The 25,043-nt window shown below is 42.8% G+C and overlaps 1 protein-coding gene and 1 long non-coding RNA gene across 7 annotated transcripts in view; both read right to left on the bottom strand.

The window, feature by feature from the left end:
- The window catches only part of RMND5A (required for meiotic nuclear division 5 homolog A), a 54,830-nt gene extending 31,735 nt beyond the window's left edge, over positions 1 to 23,095 (bottom strand). For 3 of the 6 annotated variants that reach the window (XM_036435955.2, XM_036435956.2, XM_036435958.2), the window contains exons 1-2: positions 22,628 to 23,093; positions 6,767 to 6,909 (exon numbers count right to left, since the gene is read on the bottom strand). In XM_036435955.2, coding sequence (XP_036291848.1) covers positions 6,767 to 6,909; positions 22,628 to 22,769 — 285 coding nt within the window. In that variant the 5' untranslated portion in view covers positions 22,770 to 23,093. Of the gene's footprint in view, positions 1 to 6,766; positions 6,910 to 22,627 lie in introns of all 6 variants that reach the window. The other 3 variants (XM_036435959.2, XM_036435960.2, XM_036435954.2) reach the window with 3 other exon arrangements.
- On the bottom strand, positions 17,202 to 20,073 carry LOC123652238. Its single transcript, XR_006741468.1, has 2 exons — positions 18,382 to 20,073; positions 17,202 to 18,171 (listed from the first exon to the last, which is right to left on the bottom strand). It is a non-coding gene; the product is annotated as an uncharacterized LOC123652238 (long non-coding RNA).
- Positions 23,096 to 25,043: the final 1,948 nt, after the last annotated feature.

The raw sequence follows: 25,043 nt of genomic DNA, 5'->3' as shown, positions 1-25,043 counted from the left end.
ATCCATGCACTTGGGGGTGGGAGGTCCTTTAGCCCAGCCTGCGTCCTCTCGGAATCCAGGAGCTCTAGGGGGATGGATGTCTGACTAGCAACAGCTGAATATCCTTAGCGTGGCTGCAGAGGCTGGAAGGCTCCAGTCACTGCCACTGCACCGCCAGCCGTGAGCCTGGCTTCTGGCTGAGCTGCGCTCCCCTGTGGGAGCACACTGACCACCGGGGAGCAGCTTCTGTGTTGAGTGTCTACCCCCTGGTGGTCAGTGCATGTGACCAGTAGTTATACTGTTCAGTTGATTTGCATATTGTGTTTTTATTATATAAGACTAGAGGCCTGGTACATGAAATTCATGCATGGGGGTGGGGAGGTCTCTCAGCCTAACATGCACCCTCTCCAATCTGTGAGCCCTCTGGGAATGTCCTACTGATGGCTTAGGCCTGCTCCCCACGGTTCTCTGCTCTCTGGATCTGCCTGCTCAATGCCACCGCAGGCCCTAGTGTCTGCTCTCTGCAGGGGCCTGCTTGCCCCTCGCCACAGAGAGGGCTAAAAGGACTGGGGGACTCCAGTGGGGCTGAAGGGACTGGGCGCTGCCATCTTTGTGATGGAGTGACTGTCAGTTTGAATATTCCTTCTTTATTAGATAGGATACCTTTCCGTTCTGGTGAACTGCTTCTATCTGAGCAAACTACAGAAATCTGCATGACTATCTTACTAATTCTCCCAAATATGGCACATACCTCTTACCATTTAGATGCGTATGAGAGAAATTCAGCTCACCTGGAATTAATTTCCTCAAGGAATTCAAATTGAGAAAAACTCACAGTCTTAAAATCTGGGTTTTCATCCCAGTTCTTCCATTTGCTTTTTAGTTCTGTGATCTCAGGCAGGCTACTGAATCAGTCTTAGTTTTCACATATATATCTGCAGACCATAATCTCTACCTTACAAAGCCTTGGTAAAGACTAAATTAAATAAGAAACATGAAACTCTACCAGGACCTATGCCACTGTAAGCCTCCAATATACAGTAGCTGAATCTGAGAGGCAGGTCTTGTCACCAAATCTTCTAATCTACATTTAAAAGAATCTTCATTTTAAAAAGTATAATTAAAAACAAAAATACAAAAGCATATTAACAAAGGAATAACAAATTCATTAATTTATTAAAATCACTTGAATACAATTACAGACTGGATTAGTTGACACAGCTTAGGGGAAGGTCCTTTCCCCTTCTCAACCCAACCTGACTTGGATGCTAAACCACACCAGCCATTTCATTTTATAGCCTCAGGCAAAAATGGGTCTGTACCGCCTCCAGGTCTAGCAGGATTCTGGGATCCTCCATCCTAACATAAGAACTGATTGCAAAGGTCCAAGCTTTCTTCTGAGGACTGAACTATATAATTCAACAAAAAATTACCATTATCAACTAAATAATATCGTTTTATTCTGCTCAGAGCAGTAGTAATAAGAACAATACAGGTCCATAGCTTAGAGCTAATGATGTAATGTGAAAGACAGCAGAGAAAGCAAAACTCATCTTCTCTTCTGAGAATGCTCTTCAGACTGAAAGAAGCAAGACCAATATTGTTTCTCAGACACTGAAGCCCAAGAGGGGAGGCCCAGAGAGCACCAGGCGGCTTGTAGGAGTCAGGACTCTTGGTTGCTACAAAAGGAAATCTCTTTTGCCCAAACAAGCCGGGTTTAAAGAAAGTAACTGGGGTCTCTCAGGTTCTCGAAAGGCTACTGATCACTCCTAGGCTCACACATCCCAGACCTTCTTTCCCTAAGAGCTCTAAGAAAGACACCAGGGAAAGACCTTGAGACGCCCATTCTACAACAATAAACGTGGTCAAGCAACAAGTGTGGCCTTGCAAAAATGTAGACACATTGTCTACTACATCTTCTTGGATTACTAGCTCCTAATTCTGAGGGGAGCGGATTTAGTTTGATGTTTTATTTTTAGGAAACATGTTAAGTTCTTGGCTTTTTTATCACTGTTGTCTATAACTTTGTTAATTATACCTTTTCAATAATTCTAAAAATTCCACCCAAAATATGTATCAAAGTGTCTGTCTAGATTTCAGAAATCAGCAGAGTGAATTTTCTATTATTTTTATTTCCTTTTTCCCTTCATTAATAGTAACATCTCTCTACTACATAAGGATTTATCCATTACATTAACAACAGAACTTTAGAGTTAGTACACATCTGACCCCACCCACATAGTCTACCTCAACTACTATCTAAGGCTAAACTCAAGACAGTATCTCCCACTGGTATCTTTTTTTCTCCTCCCAAACATACCTACATAAAAGGCTATATATAAACTGCTTACAAGAACTACCTTAAAATATTCTATATTTCACTTTTTATAGCATTACTCCTTTTGTTTTTTAAAAGTCAGCATTTGGCCCTAGTCAGTTTGGCTCAGGGGACAGAACGTCTGCTTGCGGTTGGAAGGGTCCCAGGTTCGATTCTGGCCAGGGATACATGCCTGGGTTGCAGACTCGATCCCCAGTGGCGAGGAGGGGTGTGCAGGAAGCAGCCAATCAATGATTCTCTCTCATCATTGATGTTTCTATCCCTCTCCCTTCCTCTCTAAAAAAAAAAAAAAAAAAAAAAAAGTCAGCATTTGCCTTACCAATGTAGATGCTCCATCTAGTGGCAGAAGATCAGTTAGGGCAATGTGGTTTTAAGAACATTTTTAACCATTATTTTCCCCCTTAAAACATTACCAACCCTGAAATTCCTAATTTCCTAACCTTGATTGCAGGTTCAATCCCTGACCTGGGTCAGGGCACATACCAAAGGCAAGAGGTGCAGGAAACAAGCAACTGATGTCTCTCTCTCACATCAATGTTTCTCTCTTCCCCCTTCTCTCCCTCTCTTGCTTCTACTCTCTAAAAAAATATCAATATCTTCAGTTGACACCGAAACTGATTTGGCTCAATGGCTAGAGCATTGGCCTGGGAATTGAAAGGTCCCAGGTTCGATTCCGGTCAAGGGCATGTACCTTGGTTGTGGGTACATCCCCAGTAGGGGGTGTGCAGGAGGCAGCTGATCGATGTTTCTCTCTCATCGATGTTTCTAACACTCTATCCCTCTCCCATTCCTCTCTGTAAAACTCAATAAAATATATATTTTTTTAAATCCTCAATTGAGAATTAAAACAATAAAAATCAAATGCCCTAAACAGGAGAGAGTTCTACATTTTCTTAAAATGGGGGAGAAATTTAAAACAGACTAAAAGATTATTTGTTTTTACCAAAAAAAAACTGCCAGGGTCCCTGGCCAATATGCTCTGTGGTTAGAGAATCAGCCCATAAGCCAAAGGGTCATGGGTTCGATTCCTGATCAAGGTCATGTACCTGGGTTGCAGGCTTGATTCCCTGGCCTGGGTTGGGCACATGCTGGAATAACCAATTGATGTGTCTGTCTGTCTCTCTCTCTCTCTCTCTCCTCCCTTCCCATGCACTCTCCTCTCCACTCCCTCTAAAAATCAATGGAAAACTATCCTCGGGTGAGGATTAAAAACAAATTTGCCACAGAACCCAATAACTGATATTATGTGTTTTAAACAGTGATTGTAATATTGTGCACATCTGAAAATAGTCAACACATTAAAGCAGAAATCTTCAACGTTTTGTTTATAATAAAAATCCATGAAACACTTTGGTTAATACCACAAACTTCTTTTCTGCTTACATTTTCAGAGAAGTGATAACTAGAGAATTTTAAAACACAAGAAACATTAAACAATAAGGGAAAGAACATCATTTAGCAAATGTACTGAAGTTCCTCACTCAGAACCAGCCAGCTCACAAAGGAGTCATAGTTTCTTTGCTTGTCCTCCTCTTGGGAGGGGGGGAACAAGTGTCCATGGTGCTCGCAGGCTGCTGAGCAGCATTCCAGCTTATTGCTCAGTCTGTTTGCTGTGGTTTGTAAAGGCTGTGTCACAACGGCTTCAGCTCCATCCTGTTTTCACCACCGTCCACATAATCTACCATGCCTTTACAACAGGGGGCCCTGAACGCTTGTACAAACTGACTAGGTCAAAACTAAAGAAGGAAAAAAGACTTTACAAGTCAATGGTGTTTTAGATGACAACAGCCTACACAGAATTCCTCGTCTATGTGAGAAGCTCGTGCACAATGTCTAGGCTGTTCTGGGGGGTAACAGCTTCCTCCACAGCTGAGGCCAACTAGATGCCAAAAAAAAAAAAAAAAATTTTTTTTTTTTTTTGAGAAAGAATGCACTAAAAGCTGTTAGAGATCTGGGCTAAGAGACCCAGGGTTTTGTGTGTGTGTGTGTGTGTGTGTGTGTGTGTGTGTGTCCATGCATGCTCTAAGACTATAATTCACTAAATACTGATCAGTACCAACTTAGTAATATAATTTCATATACTAATGGATCAGAAGAATCTAGGTCACCTAGAAATTAAACTACTTTCATAAGAACATAAAACTACCAAAATGAAAAATTACTTGAAAAGGTCCTTGCAACTTCCAAGTACACTGGGGGGGGGGGGGGGGGGGGGGGGCGGGAATGTCCTCAAAAGAGAAATGAGTATATTAAAAGTAGATATTTAGGAACCTTCACCTCAAATCCATCTCCACACAAAAAGCTAGAATTTAGATTATGCATTATGTGTTCCATTAGTACCCAATCTCAAAGGGTACTGCCATTTCTAGCACCAAATACATTTAAATGTTTTGTCTCAATGATTAGCCAAAATATCTGACCACCCTTATGAATATGTGCTAAATATTTGCTAGATCAGGTGGCAGGCATGCTCAGCAAATTGCCAGTAGGAAGGACAAGAGTAAAAGAGGATCCAGATGGCAATTATGACCAGACACACACTAGGAAATGGAGAAACCAGTGACAGAATGGTGACTAGGCTGGTGACTCTGCCCAAATGCTCCCAATCCTGGGAGACAGCAGTCCACACACTGGAGGTGGTAGCTGAGGCTGTCCTGCCTATTCCCACAATCTGTGATGTCTTCCCAGATGCTTTTTCTGGCTGCTTTGGGAGCTTCAGCTCTTATCACTCTCATGGCATCTTCTGGTCCTTCTGTCCCACTCTCCATCATAACTGCAGGCAACATGTGGTCAAGTAAATCTGGACCACCTCCCGGGGGTTGAACCATCAAAGTCATTAGAATGCCTTGGCCAATGGCAGCCACTGAAATCCAAGGCTTCCCAATTACCACCAGCAGGTTACTTCACACTGAGGGTTTTCTCTAGGATGCCTCACCACCATTAGTCCTGGGGCTAATACACAGCAATAATCACTTCAGGTAACAACTGAAGACTTCCAACGCCATCGCCCCAGAAGGTCTGGTACCAAAGCCTGCTCCCAAGCTGTGTCCACTCCCTCGGAGTTACCAAACAGGCATTACAGCCTCAAAGCTGTGTCAGAGAACAGGCAACACCATCACTGATCCAGAGATGGGGCTGCTGCCACCAACACCACTTCTCTGACTTCTTTTGCTGAGTTAAAGCCCTTGGCACTATGAAATGTCACTAACACTTCTGTAAGTCACAGCTACCGAGTTCCCAGAGCCCTGCTGCTCCTGGTCCTGGCATACTGCACCTCCCAGTCAGTGATGTCTCCTTAGAAGCATACTGTTCTGGCTTAGGCTGCTTCAAGTTTAGCCTTCAATACCACTGTCCCACAGGAACATTTCTAACAGGTTCATCCCACGAGTTAGAGCCATTCTCTGGGTTCCATGAGTTTCGATCTACATTGCAGACATTGCTCTGCGTACAGACTAAGTAACTCACAGGACTGGTTACAAAATGACTTTGCTACAAAGAGTTCTCCCCAAAAGTTCTTCCTACCGTCCCAGAATTTTGCAATGTGTGAACAGAAATGTCCATAACCAATCACAAACTTCCCAGTGGCTCAAGTGGTCAGAAGGTCACTTCTCTTAGTCCCTATGAACATCAGCACTGGCCCGGAGCTAGAAATGATAATTGCTTAGAAATAAGCCACTAAGTCAAAGATTCAAGAGATTCTGTAAGAAAAATCACCCAATCCAAGTGATGGGCCTTGCTGGCTAGAAAACAACTCATTCACACATAAAAGCAACCTGAAGGAAAGCAATTAGCATATATACAGAAAGACAACAAGAGTTAGGATGGTACAGAGGAGATGAATACAAGGGTTGTTTTCTCTTTTTAAAAATGTTTTTTTAATTTTATTTTATTGAGATTGGAAGGGATAGAGGGTTAGAAACATCAGTGAGAGAGAAACATCAACTGGCTGCCTCCTGCACATCCCCCCCTAATATGGAGCCCGCAACCTGGGCACGTGCCCCAACTTGGAACCAAACCAATGACCTCTTGGTTCATGGGTTGGCGATCAACCACTGAGCCAGGCCACTGGGTGTTTTCTTAATCATCCCATAACACAGATGGAGTCATAGCCAGGAAATCACTGCGGAAGTAGGAAAAGTTACTTCTGTAAACAAACTCCTCCATAGGAGGTTAAACATTTCCTAAAACTTATTTGCTGTATTCATATAAGCAAATGGATAAATAATAAGGCTGTAAATAGAAGTGTTTTTTGGTTTGTTTTTATTTTTAAATAATAGCAACAGGGAATTAAGAATAACATAGTATAAAAAAAAAACGATCTGCAAAGTTATTAAAAGTAGGAATGAAAGGAACACCAAAGAATAATTTGAGAAAGTTAATGTTATCAAAGCAGTGACAGGAGATGAAGGATGATGCTTAACAATACCAACACTCCCTTCAACACCATACCTTATCAATGGCTTTTCCAACCCGAGATACACTGCTGTGGATGTCTTTGTGGTCTGAGGCCAATTTCTGAACAGTATCCTTTATCCTTTTACAGCACTGTGTCAATACAAGTGAAAGTGTCCCTGACAACTCAGCATCTTGGCCTATAAAAAAAAAGAAAAAGAGGGGGAAAGTTGGTTATGAGAACAAACCCCAAAATGGCACGTTTCAAACAGGCCCTTTGGACTGAAAATGGAAGTGAAGAAAACCCAATATCTGCTTTGAAGCAGAAGGCCACATCCGTGATAATATTTTTCAAGTGAAAACTAAGAGCGTTATCTTAATATTTTCTATTTTATAGAATACATTTAAAAAAAATTTGCCATGAAATAAACCACTTTTGTAGTTACTAAAATCAGCATAAACTGGGAATAATAATTCCAAAGCATTTTTCAGAAAATGTCTCAATAAATAAGCTCATTTATTCAATCTGCTTAAACTGTTGGACTCATTCTCAAAACATTTTGATTATTAAATTTCCTAAAGAGAGATTATTTAGTCTAAATGTTTTATACTCTATATAAAGAAAAAGTAAACTCCTTTGAGTATCATGATGTGCACAAATAAGTGAACGTGACGGGGCTGAGTCTGCTCTCCTTAGAAAGGCATGCTTGCAAGGTAGACCCTCGGCTGACATCTGGGAACTTGAGCTTCAGGAAGGTTCCACCACTCTAACGGAAAAGAATGGTTCACTGTGCCTAAACTGATGGTATAATGTGATTTACTCTAAACTACTTTCCTCCAGAGTTCGGAATTTTGGCATATGGTAGGCAGAGGAAGCCCAGATGACCAGTTCCCAACAAAACACCCTTACTCAGTACGTGCCTCTAATGAGCTTCCCTAGTAGGAAACACTTCACACTTACAATGTGATGCTGGAGAATTAAATGTGTCCTGTGTGATCCCACTGGAAAAGGACTCTTAGAAGATAGCTCCTGGGACTGTGCCCCATGCATCCTTCCCTGAGCAGATTCTGCTTTATACCTTCTGCTGGAATAAATCGTGGCCATGAGTGTAACTACCTGTTGAGTCCTGTTTGTCCTCCTAGTGGTCAATGAACACTACAGATGCCATCAAGGGGACGTCAGACTCACGATAAGTGAACTGAAATTTACTGTGGTTTCTATCCTCTTTGCCTGTGCTACCTCCTCAGGAAAAGGGAAGAAGAAAGGAGCCTTAACGGAGGGAAGACAAACCAAACTAGGTTTTTTTTGTCAATTACCTCAATTATCTACATACCACCACCTGCATGCAAAGGCCTGGCTTCTAAAATCCTACTCAATATTACAAAGCAGTGGTTCTTAAACTTTAATTTCTTTGCATCAGAATCACCTGGAGACCTAGTTAAAACAAAGTAGTTGGACCTCATTTCTAAAGTTTCTAATTCAAGAAGTCTGGGAGGATGGGGCCCAAAAATTTGAACAAGAACAAGCTCAAAAGTACAGTAGCCCTAGTATGTGCATTCATTCAATTATTTTTGTTGAACACTCATTATGTGATATGGCAGTAAAACAAAACCACCAAAAATTCCCACCCTAAACTTACCTCCTGGTGAACAAAATAAACAATACACAAAATAAGTCAATTATATAGTATGACAAAAGATTATGGGGATTTAGGAGTACAAATTGGTAGTTACAAAATAGTCATGGAGATGTAAAATATAGCACAGGGAATATAGTTAGTAATCCTAGGTAATAAAGAGGTAATATGCAAATTGACCGTCAAGCCCTCACACAAGATGGCCACCCCATGTGGTCACAAGATGGCTGCCACAAGATGGCCAAAAGGGAAGTGCAGTTGTGGGCAACCAGGCCTGCAGGGGAGAGCAGCTGGGGGCGACCAGCCCAGCAGGGAAGGCCAGATGGGGGCGACCGGGCCTGCAGGGGAAGGGAGGCAGTTGGGGGGAGGGACCAGGCCTGCAGGGGAGGCAGGGAAGTTGGGGGAGGGGAACCAGGCCTGCAGGGGAAGGAGGGAAGTTGGGGGGGGTGGGGGGGGAGCGGAGATAGGCCTGCATGGGAGGGCAGTTAGGGGCGACTAGGCCAGCAGGAAAAGGCAGTTAGGGCCCCAGGCCGGCAAGGGAGGGCAGTTGTGGGCAACCAGGTCTGCAGGAAAGGACCATTGGAGGGGACCAGGCCTGCAGGGGAGGACAGTTAGGGGCAACCAGGCCAGCAGGAGAAGGTAGTTGGGGTGGGACAAGGCATGCAGGGGAGGGCAGTTAGGGGCGAGCAGGCCAGCAGGGGAGGGCATTGGGGGCAATCAGGCCGGCAAGGGAGGGCAGTTGGGGGCAACTAGGCTGACAGGGGAGCAGTTGGGAGCCAGCAGTCCCAAACTGTGAGAGGGATGTCTGACTTGGATCGAGCCTAAATGGGCAGTCTGACATCCCTTAAGGGGTCCCAGACTGAAGAGGGTGCAGGCTGGGCTGAGGGTCACACCCCCCCACCCACCCACCCAGAGCATGAATTTCATGCACCAGGCCTCTAGTCTTGTAATAACTATGTATGGTGTCAGATGGGTACTAGATTTATCTGGGTGATCACTTTGTAAGTTATATTAATGTCTAATCACTATGTTGTACTCCTGAAAATAACATAACATTGCATGTCAACTGTAATTGGAAAAAAATTACTTAAACTTTTATAGCACTCGCAGGTGTGGCTCAGTTTGCTGGGCATCATCTGGTGCACTAAAAAGCTGCCAGTTCAATTCTTGGTCAGGGCACATGCCCAGGTTGTGGGCTTTATCCCTGGTAGGGGGCTGGATATTCAAATTTGTGAATCGCTGGCATGTGACTAAATGAAATTACCTAGAGAGTTAGTACAGAAAGAAGTAGTAAAAGGAGCAAGTCCAAGGAACTAACTCCAAGTTTATGAGAGGAGGATGAAATGGAATTGAGAAAGAGCAAGCCCGGCCGGTGCGGCTCAGTGGGTGAGCGTCAACCCATGAACCAGGACGTCATGGTCTGATTCCTGTTCAGGGCACATGCCCAGGTTGCAGGCTCCATCCCCAGTGGGGGACATGCAGAAAGCAGATTATCAATGATTCTCTCCTATTATTGATGTTTCTCTCTCTCCCTCTCCCTCTCTCTCTGAAATCAATAAAAATATATTTTTTAAAAAAATTATGAGAAAGCCCTGGCCGGGGTCCCAGGTTCGATTCCAGTCAAGGGCACATGACTGGATTGTGGGCTCAATCCCCAGTTGGGGGTGTGCAGGAGGCAGTCAATCAGTGATTCTCATCATTGATGTTTCTATCTCTCTCCCTCTCTGAAATCAATAAAAATGTATTTTTTTTAAATGAGCTCCTTAAAATATAAAAATAAAAAAAAACTATGAGAAACTACGTCAGACCCACTGGGATAGTTACACTGAAAAAGATGGATGGCAACAAGAAGCACTGGCAAGGAAGTAGAGATTGCCAGATTATAAAATGATGCAGCTGCTACAGAAACACTTTCACAGTTCCTCAGAAAGTTAAACATAGTTACCATACAACCAAGGAATTCCACCCCTACGTATAATACCCAAGATAACTGAACACATATGTCTACACACGAAGTTGTACATGAAGCATTATTCCAAACAGCCAAAAGTGGAAACCATCCAAATGATTAATGAGTAAACAAAATGTGGCCTATCCATACAACTGAGTATTATTCAACTGTAAAAGAAACAAAGTACTGATACATGCTACAATATGGATAAACCCTGAAAACATGATATTAAGTGAAGTAAGCCATATACAAAAGTCCACATATTATGTGATTCTATATATGACTTGTCCAGAATAGGCAAATCTACAGACAGAAGTGGATTTGTGGTTACCAAGGGGCTAAGAGGGGGAATGGAGAGTGGCTATTAATGAAAATGTTCTGGTTATGGCTGTGCAACTCTGAATATATTAAAAGCTAGTTAACTGTATACTTTAAAAGGGTGAAGTTTATATGTGAACTATAGCTCAATTAAAAAAAAAAACAGAAAAAACAACTTTAAAAAGCAAGCCATAACTCCTTATCCATCCAGACATGTTTGTTTCTACAGTTAATAGACAACAAAGTAAACAACAGATTAAAGAACATAAAAGCAGAGACCAAACTACAAGAGAGGGGTTATTTGGAATTTACTAACTCTAATTCCATAACCCAACCTTGACATCCATCGATATTTTCAAATCTTAACAACTTACGTATCTGGGTTTTGATGTCACTATTATCTCTTCTTCCTTTACCATCTACAAGTTCCTATAGTTTTTGTCCCTATAATTTTATAAATGATACTAATAATATAATTAATTAACACTGAGAGTTCTTGATATGCCCGCCAAGAAAAAATAATTTCTACAAAGTACCTGGAAGCACAAGAAAAGTATAATAATCTGACAGAGAACCCTGGAAAGCCTTGTTCAGAGAGAAAGAGTCCACTAATGCGTTTTCAGTGGGAAAGCAGCCAAAGGTAAAAACTGGTTTGAAAATCACTGTAGTAACCAAACTGAGTGAAACCAAACTTCAGTCCTAAAAAGAGCATTCTAATGGTCTGCTGACTTCTCTGCCTGAAAACAAAACCTGCTTCTAGGAGAGCCTTTCTGTGAAATCTAAGTGGATTCAGTTCCTAGAAGTAAAGCTGGGGGGGGGGGGGGGGGGGTTTACTGTGACAGCGTCTTTACAGTAACTGAACTAGATCTGAAGGGAAACACTAGAATCCAGGTTGGCTGCTGTGGTGGTCACTTTTTACCCAGGATCAAGTCCTGTTTTTTCCAATGTAATAAACCTCCCTGGACTCTGGCCCCTACACAATAATGAAAGAAATAGTTCTGAGACAGTGCTCATCACTTCCAGTCAGCACAATATTTCATATACAGCAGTTTTAGGTTTACAACCAAATTGAGAGGGAGGTAGAGATTTCCCATTCACTCTGCCCCCACACATGCACAGCCTCCCTCCCCAATTATCAACACTTTGTTATTTTTTGCAAAGGACAACTCACACTGACACATCGTGCTCACCCAACATCTACAGTTTACCAACACTTTTGGTGTTGCACATTCTATGGGTTTTGACAAATGTGCAGACATTGGTATACCCTTCATTATAATATCATACAGAGCATTTTCACAGCCCGAAAAATCCTGTGCCCTGCCTATTTCTCTCTCCCGCCCACCCTATTCCTGGCAGCTGCTTATCTTTTTTGGCTTCCATAGTTCAGCCTTTCTTAGAATGTCAAGTAGTGGTATCACAAGTAGATAGCCTTTTCAGGTTAGGTTCTTTCACTCGGTAATATGCATTTTCAATATACACCAATTTTCAAATAAAACACATTCACAAAACAGCCATCGCAGTTATACTAAGGTAAGTTTCTTCTCTCTTCCAAATAATGATCTCCACAAAAGAAAAAAACAGCTTTAAACTTGGAATGAGAATTTACAGGCTTGTGTTTTGAGCCATTTCCTTGATTATAAGATAAAATTATCCTAAGGTTTAAAGAAATGAAATTCACCTCAACCTTAATACATAATGTATACCTATAAAAGGGTATTCCAAGCCATAATGTAGGAAGGCAGAGCATAAGGGGTGTGTGGGTCTCACAAAGTGAAAAATCCTAAAATTCCTAGTTATACAGTAGTTTTGTAAATAATATTCAATACAGTTTAGCATTTTTTATGTGTGTGTATATAGACATGCACACACATACATACACACACAGACATATATGTATATATATCTGAGAGTTCAATTATTTTCCTACATTACTGATCACATAGTTTAAGATAATCATATGTCCAACCATGTAACAAGATTTACTCGTCATTTTAGGCCATCTAATACAACCAGGAAAAATATATCATTACAACTGAAAACTATGTTTCTCATGCTTACTATGTGCATTTTCAATTTTGTTTGATACTTGTTTTTATTATATGGGTGGGGGACCTCAAATAATTGTACACACACTGTTAAAGACAGTGTTGCTAAAACGGAACAGCTGGTTGATAGGCAGCACTACAATGCTGTAGCTTGATATGTCTGCGCAGTGGCAGATAATCATACATTTTAATTTGGTCTATAAAAGGCAATTTATGAGTTCAATTACACCAAGAAGTACATGCTACCTAAAAGTCAAACAAATGAGATGAGACCAACTATAACTGAGAACCCTCTATAAAAAATGGGAGGCACGGCACAGAAAGGTATTGCTATAAGGATAATTATTCAGGTCTCCAAAGTGAACCCTCCTACCTAGGACTAGAATATTTTGGTATAAATAGATAGCAAGGATACCCCAGAAATCACTAATACCTGATTTATCATTGGTAAGAATATCCTGGAAGCAGGAAACAATTTTAATATACAAGTTTATAAATATTACATATATTACATTTCAGCTTTTTTGAGTTATTAAGTTAAACCCCCTTTAAAAAAAAGTTAATTCCACTTTCATAAATTGGATCAGAGAGCTTACATCTAGCATTAAATGAAAAGCAAAATGGTATACACTCTTGATGTAGATAAATACAAAGAATCTCATTTAGTAAACATAATCCTAACTGTACCTAAAAGAAAACTTAGATCTTACAGAGGAAAAAATACACTCGAGACCATTCTACGTTAGTTCCTTTAAAAAAATAAAATAAAATAGAAAAAGACAAAGGATTAGGCATCACTAAAAAGGCAACAAGGGAAAAATTTTTCTACCTTACCACATTCTTATAAAAAAAATTTATGCCTTAAAACAAACAAAATGAAACCAAAGTCAACACAGTAAGAAAAGAAAAAAAACTCACTAAAGTCAAAATGGAGAGCCATGACATTTAGATGGAATGAACATTCACTGAGCACTGAATGCATGTGTCAACAGTGTTCAGGGTACAGACTGAGTTCTAGACAGATTAAGAAATTTAGGATGGAAGTATAAGGAGACCAAGATAAGAGTCTAAGAGTCTAAAAAAACTGTTGATAAGGTGAGCATGGATATACTTGCAAAGTAATAAAATACAAAAACAAGACCATTTCATACTGTGAGTAGCAAACTAAACTGTGGCCTATTAAAGTTTTATGCTTCTCATGAGCTATCTCAGCACCTAGGACACAGTAGCTGCTCAAAAGAGACTTAGAGGGGGAAGGAAAAGGCATAAATAGAACATGCTCCTTGTTCTTCTACAGGCAGTACACACTGAAAACAAAACAAACTTTTCTCAGTATATTAATAGCTAGGGAATCTGTCAGTCAACTCCTGACAGAACAGAAAGTAGATTTTAATAGGTTTTGTGATCCACTGCACCAAATCACAGACTAGTGTGGTGCAAAACCAAGCATGGAGGCGGGGTGGGGAGGGAGTTTATATTTAAGAGCTAAATTACATGGTACAGACTAATAGTGCTCCTGAAGCAGAGAGCTAGACCAGATTGACTGGAATAAGAAGGAAAAGGTACCGAACAACATAAAGTGATGAACAAAAACAGATCCAGAGACAGAGAAGCATCAATCAGTCTGTCAAACCTGAGAAAGAAGGCAGGGGAGGGTGGGGGGGAAGGAGGAAAGGTCAACCAAAGGACTTGTATGCATGCATATAAGCCTAACCGATGGACACAGACATCAGGGGGTGAGTGGGAAAGGGGGGGCAATGGGGGAATAAGGGCACATATGTAATACCTTAATCAATAAAGAAATTTTTAAAACAATAAAGATGAGAGTACTATAAAAAAGAAAAGAAAGAAAATGAGGCTTCAAAAAGGAGACTAGGCCCTGGCTGGTAAAGGTCCCAGGTTCAATTCGTCAAGGAGCCATGCCTGGGTTACAGGCTCAATCTCTCTCTCCCTTTCCCTTCCTTCTGAAATCAATAATATACAATATATATATATATATATATATATATATATATATATATATATATATATATATATATATGGGAGGGGAGGGGGGAAGACTAGGAGACAAGAACTGGAAAAAGATGAAAAAGAGGATGTACGTGCAAATTTTTAAATGCTAGATAGTCCGACTTTAAAGCACATACTCACTCCCTTCAATTTCAAAATGTAGAGAATTATTTCTAGGCATCTCTTTTTATCTTTGAAATAAATGGCTGAACCCCATAAGGATTACTTTAGCATTTAAATGGGGCTTTCATATTTAAAAACCAAACTCAACTTTCTACCTTCCCCTCTCCTAAAATTCCTTTTTTCTTCCTGGTTTCACCTGCCACTCAGGCTCAAAACCATAGATTAGCCTAGCCAGTGTTGCTTAGTGGTTGAGCTTCAACCCATGAATCAGGAGGTCACAGTTGATTCCAAGGCAGGACACATGCACAGATTTCGACTCAATTCCCAGTATGGGGCCTGCAGGAGGTAGCAGATCAATGATTCTCTCTATCACTGATGTTTCTACCACTCTCTCTCTTTCTCTCTAAAAATGAATAAAAAATCATATTAAAAAAAAACATACCTCAGACCAACCTTTGATTTTTCCAGCCCCTCTATCACACTCTGCCAGACTCCCTCCATTCCATGTACCAAGTACTGGAAATTTCTTTCTTCAAGAATTCTATGCATGAGTTCCCTTCATATCTTTACCACTCATAGACAGGTCCCTATTTTATCAGATCTTTAATCTTAACTAGTCTTGCCAAACCTCACTCCCCACTGCAACCAACTTCAATGCTGCTGACAATTGCTCTCTGATAATGCCTTTCCCTGTTCAAAAAGCCCCTCCCAACCCAAGTCATTCAATTCTTTCCCCTAGTCTACTACTCCCCCTGGTATCCATGACTATATAAAACCTATTCCAACCTAATCGTCATGCTTTTACCTCATTTCTCCTCAGCCTGGTCCTCCACTGTTTCCAGAATGCCTCTTGTCCTCCCACTCCTCTGCACCTTTGTAAGGACTACTTTTCCTGGCACCCCCTCTTATCTTCCTGCTACCCACATTCAGTCCCTGACTGAAACATCCCACACATTAGAAGAGTCTTGGTTCAAATCTTACCCCCACTTGTCTATACCACTCAATCAGAACCTAGCCTATATACAGAAGCTCCTTGATTTACATTGGGGTTATTAAGTTGAAAATATTGTAAGTTGAAAATTCATTTAATACATCTACCCTACTAAGCATCATAGCTTTAGCCTAGTCTACCTTAAAACATGCTCCGAAGACTCACATCAGTGTTTACCCTAGTGCTGGCCTGGCTGAGGGAAGTTGGGGCTTGCTGCCGTTGTCCAGTATCATGTATCATACCATGTATCACCAGCCCAGAGAAGATCAAAATTTAAAACTTAAAGTATGGTTTCTATTGAATGCATATCATCTTACACCATCGTAAAGTCAGAAAATCGTAAGTCAAACCACTATAAGTTGGGAACTGTCTGTATATGGTCCTGCATATTTGTGTTTGTTAAAACCATGCCAGTCTCATCACTAACTAGAGCTTGAGAATGACTGCTTGTCCTCTGTAACTCTCAAAAGACAGCTTAGTTCCAAATATAATTGGTGATTAACTACTATTTGACCAGATGCTCTCAAGTTCTCTTAAATACCCCTCCTCCCCAAGCAGTTCTTTCCAAAGGTTTCTTCTCTTCCCATTTCTCTGAACTGCTAATATTTGTACCAACCAGAAGCACTGCTATATATTGAGCCATGGTCTTGGTTTCTGACCCGCTCAAATGTAAAAGTCTGATCTCGTTATGCCACTAAAGTTTCTTGAAGATTCTGTTTCTTACACGCTTTGAGTATCCTTATAAGCAGACAGATCCCTGGTCACAGAATGGTATTTAATATACACCAGTAATAAATACATTTAAAGAGTCAAAGCATCTCAAAACAGTGCTTAACACTGATTAAAGGCACAGATCTTCAAAATAACAAATATACTTTGCCTTACAGATTTCAAAGCCAGTTCACAACTATTATCTATTTTATTCCCACAACTCTGTGATATAAATTATTAGTTTACTGAAAAGGAAACAGGCTAGTCAAAATTGTACAATCAGCCTTGGCCAGTGTTGCTCAATGGTTAGAGTGCCCGCCACCACGCCCCCGCCCACCCCCCAAAAAAAATCACCAAAAGGTCTCTGGTTTGATTCCCAGTCAAGGGCATGTACCTGGGTTGTGGGTTCATTCTCCGCCCCATTGGGGTATGTTCAGAAGGCAACCAGTCCATGTGTCTCTTTCATATCAACGTTTTTCTCTCTCCCTCCCTCCCTTCCACTTTCTCTGAAAAGCAATAGACAAACTATCCTCTAGTGAGGATTAACAATAACAAAAAGATTACAGAACCAGTAAATGGCAGAGCAAGGATTCAAACTCATATCTGCTGAGCTCAAGGGCAAAAATGTGTTTTACTCCACCAAGTGCAGGCTCATCTATCTCCATAATTGGCCTCCTGGAGGACTAGGCCTTTTTTTTTTCTTAAAAATAAGTATCTCCCACATAGAAAAAAAATAATAATAAGTCTCTCCTTATCTCCACCCAAATGTCTTTAAATATCAGTAAGACAGTAAATCTATATGAGTTCGACAAATATTGCAAACTTACCAAATACACAGTGCTCCGGTATAAAAAGAAATTACTATTCCGGCCTTAATTTTAAGTGAAGAAAGGCTCCAAACAATGTTCCCAAAGAATCATTGCGAGTTCAGCTAAGCAATCACCAAGCCCAAATAAGGTGAAAGCATATTTCTAAAAGCTTCAAGTCCTGCGGGAGGCTCTAGTCCCTATTCTTGAGGCATCAAGCTAGCACCTAATCTAAGGGAAGGCCAGAGTTTCCACCACTCTCCAAAATTATTGGAGCTTTCTAAGAAATGCCCAGTTAGAGATCATCTCCTGGTATCTACCAACTTCTGGGAGTTAAAGGAGTACAAATACACACCTCACAGCCAGGGCCCTCCACAACTCTCCCCTAAACTGCCTTTTTGGGGTGATTTTCAAATATTTTAAAGATGAATAGGCAGGACACCAAATAAAAACAAGTCAGCTTTAATGCCCAAGTGAATAGTTTGCTATAACACCATTTTCACCACCTTAATAACAGAATAAAACATGACAACAATGGAAATTTGTCTATTAGCTGTAGTGTGATACTATCACAGCAGTGCTGGCAAGTTTTTCCCTGTTATCATCTGAAATTATAAACTACTTAAAAGATAAGATAACCTTAGGAAAATAATTTTATCATGTCAAATATTGCAGTGATGGCAAATAAGTTCCCAAAGGTAATATGAATCAATTGTTTTCTCTAGTCTACAAATTGCCATACTAACAACCCAGTATTTGAATTATACACACATTATCGTGAGGAAGCAAGGCAAAAACTGAGAAATAAAGGTTGGGCTACTCAAGATTAGATCTCAAAGATGTTTGATGTAACTGCCATTGATGTAACTCACATGTGTCAAACACAAGGCCCGCGGGCCAAATCCGTCCCGTCAGGCCTTGCAATGTGGCCCGCACCGCGCTGTCATCACTGCACTCCGCTGCGTTTCCATCACAATGACAGTTTATGACTGTTCAGTAAACCATTCGGCCCGCGATTTAGGCTGGATTTTAGATTTTGGCCCCTTCTCCGATTGAGTTCGACACCCCTAATGTAACTTATATGATGTAACAACGATAACAGAAGAATGGGCAAAAGTAGGTTTACAGGTGTGAGTACTTGCAAGTTTATTGTTATTATTTTCCATACAAGTAACTATGAACCTACTTTTGCCCATCCCTGTATATATCTATAATAGACACCTATCCCTTTTATCCCTTTTGTCTTGGGTGCAAGTTGTTCTTTCTAGAACTCTGTCCTCTAGTTGATCCACAATGGACCACATGCTCATACATCTACTGACACACATGGTAAGCAAGCACAGACCAAGAAGGCCAGCGGACTCCGTGCCCTGCCCCCAGTTGCTGATTCAGGGAGAGGCTTATATGACCCAAACAAGACCAGAAGGATATTTCCTGGTGATTTTGTTGGAAATGCAGACAAAAGACACATTCCTGTCTTTGGGGACCCCAGCAGTAAGGGCGACATGAGCTATACTGCACATCTTAACCTCCACATGGAGAAAGCTCCTTTGAGAAAAAAACCACCACAGACAGCACAGCTGAGAGGCAGAGAACAGAAGTCCTGTCTTTACGACATCCTTTGTGCCCCTGAAGCCAGCCTGGCTTAACTTCTGCCTAGTTATGAGTCAACAAATTACATTTTAATTTAAACGATTCTGCCCTCTGCAACCAAATGAATCATGGGTAACATACTAGTGTGAATGAGTAAGGTGCCTAATAACAAAGAATTACCTCCTAAATGAACCTGGAAAAGAATGGCTGACAAAGTTAAATCTGCTTCTAAACCCACTAGAAGCACCAACAATGACCTATTCTGACCATCTAAAATAGCTCAAGTAGTTTGGTTACTAGTCTATTCTCCTCTTAAGAGTATTTGAACAATGGCTACTGTTATCCACCCAAACTCTGCTGGCCTACTTTTTTGCTACTTTCCAGATTAGATGTTAAACTAGATATCAAAGTTTATTTACTCAATTTAAAACTTGGCCATTATTCTTAACAGTATCTTTTATACCAATCACAGAAATAAAATGTGACCACCATAACTTGTTTTTTCTTTCGTGCTTAATTGCCTACTTGCCTACTCATTTGCCGCCCTCAAATTACTTGAAACAAAGAAAAAGAAAAAAGAAACAGTACTTCTGCAAATAGTAACTAAATTCTCTTTGATTCATCAAAAAAATAAATAAAGATCGAAGATCGTGGTTTAAGAGTTTTACTACCAGGAGTCAGATCACACATCACACAAAAAGAAATTTTAGAAAGTTCCCACAAATAAAACTGTCTCTACCAACGTGCAAATTGAGATAATACTAAGCCTAAATCACAGTAAGTAGGATTACATGTCCAGTGCCTCAAAGTAAAAATAATGACAAATTATTATTTACCTGAACTCTCCTAAATTTTTTTCTGGAAATAAGCATCTTTGTGAGATAGCCAATGAAGTGGTCAATGAATAAGAAGCGGAGAGGTTTTACTTGGTATCCTTTTTTGTCATCTGAGATCATATCATTTGAATGTACTATTTACTCCAAATAGATAAAATAGAAAATCCTTGAGAATCACTTTCAGAAACCACGTTAGAACTTCTTTTAATAACAGCCTAAAACTAATAATATAAAATACTGTAGAGCCCAGCAGGCACAGCTCAGTGGTTGAGCCTCAACCTATGAACCAGAAGGTCTCGGTTCAATTCCCAATCAGGGCACATACCAAGGTTGTGGGCTCGATCCCAGTGTGGGGTGTGCAGAAGGCAGCCAATTGATGATTCTCTCTCATCACTGATATTTCTCTCTTCTGCTTCCTCTCTGAAATCAATAAAAATATTTTTTAAATACTGTACAGACTTTACTCTTACAAAGGTTGTATTTTCCCAAATACACTTTAAACATGTCATAAAACTGCTTGTCTATTCTTCTTTAACCAAAAGTGAATTTAGAATATTGGCGATACAGGCTATATAATTCTTTTCTGTTGTCCCTTACACAACAAATGAAAATATATATTTGCCAATAGAAAAAAAAGTGCTAAAAAGCATTCAGAAATCAAATCACCAAAATTTACCCATACTATTTATCTGTCAATCAATGGTTGTCCAAAGTGTGGTTCCCATTCCATTAATGTGAATGGTGCTTTTACCTGAATATAAGATATTTTAATAATTATTAATTTATTTTTAATATGTAGTTTATTATACCAAACACACCAAACCTATGACTTCACTGCCTAGAATGAGGACAAATCTACTTAAGTTAAATCATGAATCCATCTGAAAAATAAGAGTGCATATGTGCTGATCGATGACTCTCTCTCATCGATGTTTCTACCTCCCTTCCTCTCTGTATAAAATCAATAAAATATATTTAAAAACAAAACAAAACAAAAAAGCCGGGACCGGTTTGGCTCAATGGATAGAGCGTCGGCTTGGGGACTGAAGAGTCCCGGGTTCGATTCCGGTCAAGGGCATGTACCTTGGTTGCGGGCACATCCCCAGTGGGGGGTGTGCAAGAGGCAGCTGATTGATGACTCTCTCTCATCGATGTTTCTAACTCTCTATCTCTCTCCCTTCCTCTCTGTATAAAATCAATAAAATATATTTAAAAACAAAGAGTGCATATGTGTAAGTGAAGTTTGAAAAGCATCAGTGCATTATCCAAATTAGATCAAAAGCACAGTAAGAAAGATCAAACAGCACCTACGGAATCTTAAATTAGACCAAACTTTACTTACAGGAGAACTCGCATTAAAAGGCTGGTACAACTAAAGGGCAAGAGTGCTCTCCTCTTCTCTCAGAGCTGGGGAAGTTAAGATAACCTAAAGTTTAATAAAATGATTAAAGAATTAGGGCTCAGTACAATCCTTGAACTTGTGGCAAATAAGCTAAAAAAATGATAGTTCTTTTCCAGACCAACACCATCTATATACATCCTCAGCCACCAGTAAACATTAAGCCCTGGACCCGATCTTTTTGAGCCCTTCTTTGCTTTTGCTTTATTTCTCATGACCAAAACCGAACTCTGCAGACCCTCCCAGGATTCCCAGCCTAATCCACCTCCATCCCTTTCACAGGCAGTCATCTAGGTCTGCTCCTTGTTCCATAGGAACATTTCAACTCCTACCCCATATGGTGGCAGGTTGCTTCTTCCCAGGGGCTGAAAAGTGATGCGGAGTCCAGAATGAGATGTTGCTAAGACTCCCTACCCAGGGACTAGCACTTACTCTCATCTGAAAGCCACCCGGGAAAGGAAGGTGTATTATAATGAAGGAGAGAAGGAAGAGAAGAGGAGAGAGCACCACTGCCCTCATCTCAGCGGCCACAAGTACCTGCACTTCGCACCATACCTTCCTTTACATAAACTTCTGTCCGGCCTACTATTTATCCCAGCATCCTGAATAAGCCTATTAAATAAGGTCCGAGACATCTTGATTAGAAGGAATCATCACTTTGACTATTCTAGTGGAAGCATAAACAGATCTTTAATATTATTTAAAAAAAGAAAAAGAAAAGAAAGAAAGGAAGAAAGAAAAGAAAAAAAACCTTCTCAACCAGCTACAAGTTAACTTTGACAAAGTGTCCGCCCTCCAGGGCCTAGGACAATACTGAAATAACCCAGATAAAACACCTTCTATAGAAAATGAGTTTGCTAAAAAAAGAAAAGTAAAAAACTCGATTAAGGCAAATAACGAAACACTTCTCCCACAATTTGCTTCAGGGAGAACTATCTGCCTGCTCTTCCCCGATCTCAGCCCTGGCCACCCTAGGAGGGCCGCCCGGTGTAATGCAGCTCATTCTATCGGATCCTGTCAGCGCGAGGAGCTGCTTCCCCATCAGTCCAGTCGTGAAGTTTGCAGGAGCCACTGTGTAACCCACTCGACTTTCTCATTTAAAAAAGAAAGAAAGAAGAAGAAGAAAGTGAGTCCCCAGCCAAGGATGTGGAGCAGGGGAAGAAAAAGTGACCAACACCCGTGGGTCCCCGCGGGGCGGGGAGGCAGCAGTTTGCAGGTGCGGCGGCCCACCCCACGCGCGGCTGACATGGCTGAGGCACGAGGCTCCGGGACAGGCTTCCTTCTGCACGGGTTCGCGCTCGCTCTCAATTAACAACGAGGTCGGGCGGGTTGGAGGAAAAGTCACAGGGGGGCTGAGGGCCTCACACCTCGGGGAGGCGGGGAACGAACTCCGGGGGCGCCCCTTCCGACCCGCCCGGGCCTGGGGAGGGAGGGAGAGGGGGACGGGGGCGCGGGCGGTGGGCCGGGCCCCGCGCGCCCAGCCGGGCCGCCCTACCGTGGCTCTGCAGGATCTCGTGCTTGAGGCCGCCCGTGTAGTCGATGAGCTCCTCCAGGCCGCGCTCGCACAGCTGCCCGTAGCCCGAGAACTTGTGCAGCACCTTCTCCAGCTCGCGCTCCACCGTCACGCACTGATCCATCTCCGCGGCGGCGGCGGCGGCGGCGCTCGGCTCCCCGGCGCCCGGGCGTCCGCAGCCGTTCGGCCCGGGCCCGGCCGAGGCCGCGTCCTCCTCCTGGTCCCCCAGGCGGGCGGGCGGGCGGGCGGCGCGGGAGGCTGAGGCGACGGGCGCGCTACGGCTAGCCCCGGCGCCGGGGGAGCCCCGCGGAGCCCGTGCCCGGCTGCCCCATGGCGCGCGGCCTCTGGCGCGTCGCAATCGCGCCGGCTGGCGGCCCCACCCGGCCCCGCGCCTCTAGTCCTTCCCCGCGCGCCGCGTTCGGCTACCCGCCGATTGTTTTTGTTTTCACGGGAACCGGCCGATGACCTGGTTCTCCAGGGCGGCACCAAGAGCCGCCGCCGACCCGAGAAGGGGGGGGGGTGGAGGGAAGAAGCCACCCCGGCGAGGGAAGGAGGCGGCGCGGGCCGTACCAAGAGCTCCCGCGAGGGGGAGCCGCCCGGCGAGCGAGGGCGGAGGGAGGCGGCGGGCGTGCGCTCGCGCCGCTCCACAGGTGAGGGCCGTACCACGCGGGAAGTGTGTGCGGGAGACGGCGAGGGCGGAGCCAGGACCCAATTGGTCGGAGGAGCTACATTAGGGAACTTTGGGGACAGCCCCGGCGCGCTGACAGCGCCACAACGGAGCGCTTCGTAAACAAGAGGGTGGAAACCGTTCCCAGCCACCCCGCCCAGAAACCGGGCGAACGAGCCTATGGGAAGCGAGGACTACGGAAGGAACCAACATCCTCCAATCGCGAGCTAAGGCGTAAACCCCCAGCCAATCCGGGCTCAGAGGCCAAACCAAGAGTCTTGCTGTTGGAGGGGGGTGACTTGGGAGAGCAAACCGGAAAGCGAGGGGTTTCTGCAAAGCCGTGAGATAAAACAAGACAGAAAGGAAACGGCCCGTTTACCATGGGCGCTCTTCCTAGCCATCCATCAGTCCATCTCCGTGTCACTCTTAGGGGGGGGGAGGGGGGGACTGTCATTTCCGAAGCTTTGGAAGACGAACTCGCCGCCGCGGTCGGAAAAACCAAGCCAGGCCGGGCAGGGGGCGCCTGCTAGAATTAAAGGCGGGGTGATGGGGGCGCCGTGGCAAGAGCTACGTACGGGACCCCTGCCAGGAACGACTAGGCGCGAGGGCGGTGCTGCCTTTACGCCTGCGACACCATGAGGTCCCATTCTGCACCCCCAACCCCCCACGGGCCTCTGCCCTTTGGCCCAGGATCTGGAACCTTTCCTGATGGGTTGCTTCACCCCCCTTGTCATGTATCCGCAGCTTCGCGGAATGGAAACTCGTGGAAAAGCCGGACAGCCTGGCCTCTGCCGCTTAGGTGCCTTAGTCCATTGAATCGGATCGACTTCTCCCCGTTGTGTAACTCCTTCCCCTGATTTGGTGTCCTCTCCAACCTCCCCTTGCTCACTAAGCTTCATGCAGTTGCACCAACCTTAACGTGGATTCAGTATCCCAACTAGTACTGCCCCCGGCCTCTGCGCTCTTATCCTTTTCCTTGGCCTGGAAAACTTCCACCTTTCCCCTCCTAAAGTTCTCAGTTCACTTGTCCTGCCTCAGAGGGTCCTCCCCTGAGAACACTAATATAGCTTCTACACTCTCACTCACCTTCCTCCATTGCTGTATCCTATTTATTATAATACTCGTGGCCCAATGCATGAAATTCGCCCAAGAGTAGACTTTTGCAGCCCCAACAGCTGCCTCCATCCCTCAGCTGCATCCGGTCTAATTAGCATATTACGCTTTTATTATTTTACGTAAATTATATCACTAATTTTCTCACCACTTTATTAAATCCAAAATTATCTGATTCATTTATTCACTTGCTTTATTTTTTCTGTCTGCGCCTCATCCATAAAAGCTCCATGAAAGCAGGCACCTAACTGTTACTATTCTGTGCCCAGAACAGAGTTTGGCAGCATAATAGGCAATCTTTTTTATTTAATTACAACAAAACCTTTTTGAGCTACAATTTCCATTTTTATAATGGAATTAATAATACTTCATTAGATTCTTAAGAAAATTAAGTGAAATAATATATATAAACTGAGGCTGGATGCAGAAATTCATGTACCATTGGGGTCCCTTGCCTGGCCTGCAGGATCAAGTCAAAACAGGTTCTCCAAAATCCCTCGAGGGGTCCTGGATTGCAAGAGGGTGCAGGCCAGGCTGAGGGACCCCAGAAGTGCATGATGGAACTGAGGAGGGATGTGAGAGGTTGGCCAGCCCAGGGAGGGACTGTGGGAGGGCTCC

This window comes from Pipistrellus kuhlii, unplaced genomic scaffold (genome assembly GCF_014108245.1).
Source record: "Pipistrellus kuhlii isolate mPipKuh1 unplaced genomic scaffold, mPipKuh1.p scaffold_m20_p_13, whole genome shotgun sequence".
NCBI lineage: Eukaryota > Metazoa > Chordata > Mammalia > Chiroptera > Vespertilionidae > Pipistrellus > Pipistrellus kuhlii.
This window is presented reverse-complemented; position numbering and strand designations above follow the sequence as displayed.